Genomic DNA, 10,078 nt, shown 5'->3' on the forward strand with positions numbered 1-10,078 from the left:
AGACTGTGTTCTGAATGTGGGGAAGCCAGAATTCCTATTCATTTAAATAAATGTGATTTATGTGACAATGACAATGATGCCCAAGATGATTCCTCAAGTGAGGGGAGTAAGCATGGTACTGCATCATTCCCTCCTTCGTCTACACGAGTCTTGCCCACTCAGGAGGCCCCTAGTACATCTAGCGCGCCAATACTCCTTACTATGCAACAATTAACGGCTGTAATGGATAATTCTGTCAAAAACATTTTAGCCAAAATGAACACTTATCAGCGTAAGCGCGACTGCTCTGTTTTAGATACTGAAGAGCATGACGACGCTGATCATAATGTTTCTGAAGGGCCCCTAACCCAGTCTGATGGGGCCAGGGAGGTTTTGTCTGAGGGAGAAATTACTGATTCAGGGAACATTTCTCAACAAGCTGAACCTGATGTGATTACATTTAAATTTAAGTTGGAACATCTCCGCATTCTGCTTAAGGAGGTATTATCCACTCTGGATGATTGTGACAAGTTGGTCATCCCAGAGAAACTATGTAAAATGGACAATTTCCTAGAGGTGCCGGGGCTCCCAGAAGCTTTTCCTATACCCAAGCGGGTGGCGGACATTGTTAATAAAGAATGGGAAAGGCCCGGTATTCCTTTCGTCCCTCCCCCCATATTTAAAAAATTGTTTCCTATGGTCGACCCCAGAAAGGACTTATGGCAGACAGTCCCCAAGGTCGAGGGAGCGGTTTCCACGTTAAACAAACGCACCACTATACCCATAGAGGATAGTTGTGCTTTCAAAGATCCTATGGATAAAAAATTAGAAGGTTTGCTTAAAAAGATGTTTGTTCAGCAGGGTTACCTTCTACAACCAATTTCATGCATTGTCCCTGTCGCTACAGCCGCATGTTTCTGGTTCGATGAGCTGATAAAGGCGGTCGATAGTGATTCTCCTCCTTATGAGGAGATTATGGACAGAATCAATGCTCTCAAATTGGCTAATTCTTTTACCCTAGACGCCACTTTGCAATTGGCTAGGTTAGCGGCTAAGAATTCTGGGTTTGCTATTGTGGCGCGCAGAGCGCTTTGGTTGAAATCTTGGTCGGCTGATGCGTCTTCCAAGAACAAGCTACTTAACATTCCTTTCAAGGGGAAAACGCTGTTTGGCCCTGACTTGAAAGAGATTATCTCTGATATCACTGGGGGTAAGGGCCACGCCCTTCCTCAGGATCGGCCTTTCAAGGCAAAAAATAAACCTAATTTTCGTCCCTTTCGTAGAAACGGACCAGCCCAAAGTGCTACGTCCTCTAAGCAAGAGGGTAATACTTCTCAAGCCAAGCCAGCTTGGAGACCAATGCAAGGCTGGAACAAGGGAAAGCAGGCCAAGAAACCTGCCACTGCTACCAAGACAGCATGAAATGTTGGCCCCCGATCCGGGACCGGATCTGGTGGGGGGCAGACTCTCTCTCTTCGCTCAGGCTTGGGCAAGAGATGTTCTGGATCCTTGGGCGCTAGAAATAGTCTCCCAAGGTTATCTTCTGGAATTCAAGGGGCTTCCCCCAAGGGGGAGGTTCCACAGGTCTCAGTTGTCTTCAGACCACATAAAAAGACAGGCATTCTTACATTGTGTAGAAGACCTGTTAAAAATGGGAGTGATTCATCCTGTTCCATTAAGAGAACAAGGGATGGGGTTCTACTCCAATCTGTTCATAGTTCCCAAAAAAGAGGGAACGTTCAGACCAATCTTAGATCTCAAGATCTTAAACAAGTTTCTCAAGGTTCCATCGTTCAAGATGGAAACCATTCGAACTATTCTTCCTTCCATCCAGGAAGGTCAATTCATGACCACGGTGGATTTAAAGGATGCGTATCTACATATTCCTATCCACAAGGAACATCATCGGTTCCTAAGGTTCGCATTCCTGGACAAGCATTACCAGTTCGTGGCGCTTCCTTTCGGATTAGCCACTGCTCCAAGGATTTTCACAAAGGTACTAGGGTCCCTTCTAGCTGTGCTAAGACCAAGGGGCATTGCTGTAGTACCTTACTTGGACGACATTCTGATTCAAGCGTCGTCCCTTCCTCAAGCAAAGGCTCACACGGACATTGTCCTGGCCTTTCTCAGATCTCACGGATGGAAAGTGAACGTGGAAAAGAGTTCTCTATCTCCGTCAACAAGGGTTCCCTTCTTGGGAACAATAATAGACTCCTTAGAAATGAGGATATTTCTGACAGAGGCCAGAAAAACAAAACTTCTAGACTCTTGTCGGATACTTCATTCCGTTCCTCTTCCTTCCATAGCTCAGTGCATGGAAGTGATCGGGTTGATGGTAGCGGCAATGGACATAGTTCCTTTTGCGCGCATTCATCTAAGACCATTACAACTGTGCATGCTCAGTCAGTGGAATGGGGATTATACAGACTTGTCTCCGAAGATACAAGTAAATCAGAGGACCAGAGACTCACTCCGTTGGTGGCTGTCCCTGGACAACCTGTCACAAGGGATGACATTCCGCAGACCAGAGTGGGTCATTGTCACGACCGACGCCAGTCTGATGGGCTGGGGCGCGGTCTGGGGATCCCTGAAAGCTCAGGGTCTTTGGTCTCGGGAAGAATCTCTTCTACCGATAAATATTCTGGAACTGAGAGCGATATTCAATGCTCTCAAGGCTTGGCCTCAGCTTGCGAGGGCCAAGTTCATACGGTTTCAATCAGACAACATGACAACTGTTGCGTACATCAACCATCAGGGGGGAACAAGGAGTTCCCTAGCGATGGAAGAAGTGACCAAAATCATTCTATGGGCGGAGTCTCACTCCTGCCACCTGTCTGCTATCCACATCCCAGGAGTGGAAAATTGGGAAGCGGATTTTCTGAGTCGTCAGACATTGCATCCGGGGGAGTGGGAACTCCATCCGGAAATCTTTGCCCAAGTCACTCAGCTGTGGGGCATTCCAGACATGGATCTGATGGCCTCTCGTCAGAACTTCAAAGTTCCTTGCTACGGGTCCAGATCCAGGGATCCCAAGGCGGCTCTAGTGGATGCACTAGTAGCACCTTGGACCTTCAAACTAGCTTATGTGTTCCCGCCGTTTCCTCTCATCCCCAGGCTGGTAGCCAGGATCAATCAGGAGAGGGCGTCGGTGATCTTGATAGCTCCTGCGTGGCCACGCAGGACTTGGTATGCAGATCTGGTGAATATGTCATCGGCTCCACCTTGGAAGCTACCTTTGAGACGAGACCTTCTTGTTCAGGGTCCGTTCGAACATCCGAACCTGGTTTCACTCCAGCTGACTGCTTGGAGATTGAACGCTTGATCTTATCGAAGCGAGGGTTCTCAGATTCTGTTATCGATACTCTTGTTCAGGCCAGAAAGCCTGTAACTAGAAAGATTTACCACAAAATTTGGAAAAAATATATCTGTTGGTGTGAATCTAAAGGATTCCCTTGGGACAAGGTTAAGATTCCTAAGATTCTATCCTTCCTTCAAGAAGGATTGGAAAAAGGATTATCTGCAAGTTCCCTGAAGGGACAGATTTCTGCCTTGTCTGTGTTACTTCACAAAAAGCTGGCAGCTGTGCCAGATGTTCAAGCCTTTGTTCAGGCTCTGGTTAGAATTAAGCCTGTTTACAAACCTTTGACTCCTCCTTGGAGTCTCAATTTAGTTCTTTCAGTTCTTCAGGGGGTTCCGTTTGAACCCTTACATTCCGTTGATATTAAGTTATTATCTTGGAAAGTTTTGTTTTTAGTTGCAATTTCTTCTGCTAGAAGAGTTTCAGAATTATCTGCTCTGCAGTGTTCTCCTCCTTATCTGGTGTTCCATGCAGATAAGGTGGTTTTACGTACTAAACCTGGTTTTCTTCCAAAAGTTGTTTCTAACAAAAACATTAACCAGGAGATTATCGTACCTTCTCTGTGTCCGAAACCAGTTTCAAAGAAGGAACGTTTGTTGCACAATTTGGATGTTGTTCGCGCTCTAAAATTCTATTTAGATGCTACAAAGGATTTTAGACAAACATCTTCCTTGTTTGTTGTTTATTCCGGTAAAAGGAGAGGTCAAAAAGCAACTTCTACCTCTCTCTCTTTTTGGATTAAAAGCATCATCAGATTGGCTTACGAGACTGCCGGACGGCAGCCTCCCGAAAGAATCACAGCTCATTCCACTAGGGCTGTGGCTTCCACATGGGCCTTCAAGAACGAGGCTTCTGTTGATCAGATATGTAGGGCAGCGACTTGGTCTTCACTGCACACTTTTACCAAATTTTACAAGTTTGATACTTTTGCTTCTTCTGAGGCTATTTTTGGGAGAAAGGTTTTGCAAACCGTGGTGCCTTCCATTTAGGTGACCTGATTTGCTCCCTCCCTTCATCCGTGTCCTAAAGCTTTGGTATTGGTTCCCACAAGTAAGGATGACGCCGTGGACCGGACACACCTATGTTGGAGAAAACAGAATTTATGTTTACCTGATAAATTACTTTCTCCAACGGTGTGTCCGGTCCACGGCCCGCCCTGGTTTTTTTTTAATCAGGTCTGATAATTTATTTTCTTTAACTACAGTCACCACGGTACCATATGGTTTCTCCTATGCAAATATTCCTCCTTAACGTCGGTCGAATGACTGGGGTAGGCGGAGCCTAGGAGGGATCATGTGACCAGCTTTGCTGGGCTCTTTGCCATTTCCTGTTGGGGAAGAGAATATCCCACAAGTAAGGATGACGCCGTGGACCGGACACACCGTTGGAGAAAGTAATTTATCAGGTAAACATAAATTCTGTTTTTTATGGCTTTCTCAGGAAGTATCTACACAGCAAATATCAATACAATACGTTTACAAAGGACATTAACATTTAAATGGACATTGTGCTCAAAATAGTTCTTTCATACATATAAACACAATGAGAGTTTTTTGTCTGAAAAAAATACGAAATACAAGCCATTTAAAGGGACATAAACCCCAGAATATATCCTTCATGATTCAGATAGCGCATACAATTGTAAACAACATTGCATTTTACTTCTGTTCTCTAATCTGCTTAGTTTTCTTTGTATCTTTGATTAATAAGCATACCTAGGTAGGCCCAAGAGCTGAGAGCTAGCTGCTGATTGGTGGCTGCACATATATGCCTCTTGTTATTGGCTTACCGGTGTGTTCAGTTAACTCCCACTAGTGTGTTGCTGCTTCTTCAACAAGGGATGCCAAGGGAATAAAGCAAAATTGATCATAGAAGTAAACTGGGAAGTCGTTTCAAAATCTCTGCTTTTTCTGAATCACAATAGAAAAAAGGCCAATGACCATTAGTAGCTAGTAACTATCAACCAATGAGCTTTAGGAAGTGCATATCATCCAATGAACATTAACAGGAAGTGCCTTTAAGCCAATGACCATTAGTAGCAAGTAACTATCAACCAATGAGCTTTAGGAAGTGCCTATCATCCAATGAACATTAACAGGAAGTACCTTTAAGCCAATGAACATTAGTAGCAAGTAACTATCAACCAATGAGCTTTAGGAAGTGCCTATCATCCAATGAACATTAACAGGAAGTGCCTTTAAGCCAATGACCATTAGTAGCAAGTAACTATCAACCAATGAGCTTTAGGAAGTGCCTATCATCCAATGAACATTAACAGGAAGTACCTTTAAGCCAATGAACATTAGTAGCAAGTAACTATCAACCAATGAGCTTTAGGAAGTGCCTATCATCCAATGAACATTAACAGGAAGTGCCTTTAAGCAAATGAGCATTAGTAGCAAGTAACTATCAACCAATGAGCTTTAGGAAGTGCCTATCATCCAATGAACATTAACAGGAAGTACCTTTAAGTCAATGAACATTAGTAGGAAACACCAATAAACCAATGACCATTAACATGAATTCTCTATCAGCCAAGGATGGTTATTAGGAAATACACAACCAACACAGCTATATTAGTTGGAGTTTAAATTTTAAAAAACTTTTACCTCACATTTCTTCTGAAAAAACACCCACCATGTTTAGATGTTGCTCTTTCATTTAGTGTTGCCCCCTTTCTTGAAAAAACAACAACATAACAATACAGCCACAGCTAATTAGCATACATTTGCATAAATAATTACACAGCATAAATTAAAAACTGAAACTGAGAGGGCGGTTTTTAATTGATCTTTATATATCATTTCAATTCCAACACACTTAGAAGTAGTTTCACTATAGCAGGCCCTTTATTTATATAAATATTCTTTATTATCTGCATTGATCTGAACCTTAGAACCACCGATCAAGTCAGTAAATACAGACTGGCTAGAAAATCTATATAAATGACAGAACATTTGGGAGTACAGTATCTCTTAGATCCAAATATGTGTCTTATTGAATTTAGATGAATACACCAGTATGTTGGAGAAACTAAACAAACACTTAAGCAAATCGATAACACAACAGTAATGACTATTTTCTGATATAATTTATATATATATATATATATATATATATATATATATATATATATATATATATATATATATATATATGTGTGTGTGTGTGTGTGAAAAAAAGATTTTAGCTTCCTGAACTTGTTTTTATTGAGTACTGCCAAATCTAACTTATTTATAGAGTTGTCACTGTTGTCAATTATTCCCTCAAGGTCGCTCGATGTAAGCAGCTGATTTGTGATCCCAGCTATATCCCAGATCGCGTGCGAAAGGCAGGTCAAGTTATACGTCTCATTTGCATCTTAAACCACCCCATTAAGAATACCAATGATGCCAATTCATGCCAAATCATCATACCACAGAATCAGGTCAACAGGAAATCAGGTAAGGCCGGAAGAATATTGAGGAGTCTGTGTAAAGCATGAGAAAATTAGCTGGAGGGTGTGGGTGGAGAGGTCAGAGGTGATAAATTTGTAGGGGTTGATTTATGAAAATCTAGAGCAGAGAAGTTAGATAAGGGGCCACATTCTAAAAATCTAACTCTCTATATAGACATGTTGTAGAGGAGTAGGCTGGGGATGTGAGGACCAGATAAAATGCAGTGAAAGGCTGCATTTTGTCCCCCCCTCTGGAAAGCACTGATGTGGTGAAGTGGGAGTTAGAAAGGATCTGTAAGTGGTATGCGGGTAGGGAGTCAATCATACATGAAAATGCCATTTATCAGCCATGTTTAGTGATCTAATTTAAATAGTCAGATACACCCAGTTATCCCACTAACAAAATTATTTGTCAATTCCTTAGTCTCCCTTATTTTCGTCAAAAACCCTAGTCACAGGGGTCATAGAGGCTCAGAATGGGCGCCACAGTGTAAGCATCAAAGTGCTGTATGTAGTTCCCAGACCGTTTGTTGCGAATCAACGGTCCTGGCCTACATTGCTATAAATCATTTGTTCTAGTGGGCTCTCTCACTTCTACATCCCCATACCTTCCCAACTAAAATGTGTGAAACTCCTTGTTGTGTCCCCTATCCATACAGACTACTGAGCCCTCTTACCTGCAGCCGTCAAGCAACTCCATTCTATTATTTTCATCCATATGGTCAGGAATAGGGTAAACAATCTCTGCCGTGTAAATAAAGTCATAGTTTATAATGCTCACAACTGGGCCAATAATTATTTCATTATCCTGGTTCAGGGCATCTATAACTTTAGTTGAAGTATCCTATGAGGTTTCTGTCCACAGGACTAAATATAAATACACCTATTTATACCATTAACTATTTACTACAGACAAGGTGTGTTTAAAATTGGACCATTGGCTAGCTCAGATTTGAGTTCAGTGGAAAGGATAGGGAAATAATATGATTATAAGTAGGGATGTATGTAATGTATGTATAGACAGAGGAAGAAAGCATGACTTGAAGTTCATGGAGTTTTGTATGGAGAGCAGTAGTTGAAGTGAAGTTAAAGAACAGATGGGTAGCGAGCAAACACTGAAGAATTTGAGTCAGATGACATTGAAGCAATCAGCCCATGACCTGTTAATATATATTCCTGTTTAACAAGGTGTATTACTCATTCAGTGTGCACTGTTTCATTGCAGATATCTATGTGTGTATGATCTCATATGCACACAATGTTGCTGCTCAGGGCAAGTACATTGCTATTGTCAGCACCACAGTGGAGACAACTGAGCCAGAGAAAGAGATTGAACCAGCGCTGGAGCTCCTGGAGCCCATTGAGCAGAAGTATGGATTTCTTGGTTATAATTGTTCTATATCCAATGCTAGGAATTTTCACACCCACCTTCCACAAGCTATCCAGTCATGGCACTGTCATGGTACACCACCATCACACAACTAGAGATCCTAATACATCTAGCAATGCTAATTGTACAGGTAGTGTCACACCTCAACATACACCTTTACTACAGGGCTGACATTCCAGTAAAAAATCTTGAGTAAGACATTTGTCTTTTAATTCAATATTTAATATTGAGTGGACAAGTAACTGTTTCTCTCCTAACTATTGAATTTCTTTCCTCTTGCGTATATATTTGTATTGCCTTGTTGTAGAAATCTGCACAGCAATTCCACAAGACATTACTAGAGATTATCAGGCCGGACAGATAGCTCAGCATGCTAAAGCACTGTGGCTGAGCTCTGTAGCAACCCAAGGGTTGCAGATTCGATCTCTGGTGAGGTCCACTCAGCCTTTCATCCTTCAGTGGTCGATAAAATGAGCAGCGCCTTGAGACCCTTACGGGTGATTAGCTGCGCTTTGCAAGTACCCAATACATACATAGAGATAATTAATATCCAGGTACAACAATCATATGACACTCACTCATAACTAACACAGTCAAGCATTACACTCCCTCAACATTCGTTTAGGGACACCAATTGTCTAAGTATGATAACTACACACAATGCTTGCCCCAGGAATGGCAATACTCTAGTTCACCTCTAGATGTACTTGCAATCCAGATAGGGAAACCACACTATACACCTTGAGATTCTCAATGACAAGGCATCACAATTCCACCACAAATATATCTAGAGATGCTCATTACACTAGTTTGGTAATTAAACACAAATGCATGACACCCCAAACCATTCCACCTCATTTCCCAATGATTGTTCTCTTCCCACTTTTTCCTAAATTACCTCTTGTATATCTCTTATACCTTCCTTCCTCCCTTAGATTTCACACCTGCTACATACCTCAGGTTGCTTTTTTGTTACCAAGTTTATAAACAGTGCTGTAATGAAAAATATGTAATGTTTTCTTACTAGTCAAATTATACTGACCACATCTATAACAAATTACTTCATACTATCTTACATAGAAACATAGCTTTTGATGGCAGATAAGAATTATAGGCCCAACAAGTCTGCCCATAATTTCCTAAAAGCGTAGAGGTCGATCACAATAAAGAAAATCTTTTCAAATGTATTTATTTACAACAATCCCCATATACTTAACCCCTTACCACCGTTAGGACGTTCCATGCAGTCCTAACTGCGCTGGGCTTTAGCACAGTTAGGACGGCATGGAACGTCCTAGCCGTTTGGCTGTCCTGAAACCATAGCCGATTCCTAAATAGGATCGTGAGCTGGAGGGCGTGCCTAGCGTCATAGGCACAACCAACTGACCCGATCTTTTAAATCGCATTAACGATCACAGGTTTTCAATTTTTACTTATTTGTTTAAATTGGAACTTTGTTCCGATGTAGATAAACTAGTCCCGGCAAGAAGGGGTTAATGGTGAATTTTGTTGGAAAAAATAATAAACATTTTTAAAGGATTGTTACCAACCGCATGATAAGGATGAGTATTTACACCTTGTACAACATGTATACCCTTTGTTAGTATCAATTCAGTTAGTATGCATGAAATTAATTCTAACTTGTAACTGTCTCTCACCTGGTCACACATCTTTCCCCCCCAGATTTGTGGCAATCAGTGACCTTTATGAGCCAATTGATGATGGACAGGAGAGCCAGGTGAGTTTGACTTGTGAATATGGTAAATGTTTAGGGAAGGGATAGCAGTACAGAGCATCCAAACAGGGACCTTACCATCAAAAGGTGGGACAAATGTGAATTCTAGAATGAGCAAACTAAAGCAAATGAGGACTTATCAGTGTGCAGCCAACTGAAGCAGAATCACTAGATGTATGC

At 41.7% G+C, this 10,078-nt stretch overlaps 1 protein-coding gene across 1 annotated transcript in view; it reads left to right on the forward strand.

Annotated features, from left to right (window-relative positions):
• GDI1 (GDP dissociation inhibitor 1) overlaps positions 1–10,078 on the forward strand; it is a 71,745-nt gene that overhangs the window by 56,122 nt on the left and 5,545 nt on the right. Inside the window, exons 8-10 of the mRNA XM_053695684.1 lie at positions 6,609–6,780; positions 7,999–8,143; positions 9,847–9,901. Coding sequence (XP_053551659.1) covers positions 6,609–6,780; positions 7,999–8,143; positions 9,847–9,901 — 372 coding nt within the window. The remainder of the gene's footprint in view (positions 1–6,608; positions 6,781–7,998; positions 8,144–9,846; positions 9,902–10,078) is intronic.

Source organism: Bombina bombina, chromosome 12 (assembly GCF_027579735.1).
Source record: "Bombina bombina isolate aBomBom1 chromosome 12, aBomBom1.pri, whole genome shotgun sequence".
Classification (NCBI taxonomy): Eukaryota; Metazoa; Chordata; class Amphibia; order Anura; family Bombinatoridae; genus Bombina; species Bombina bombina.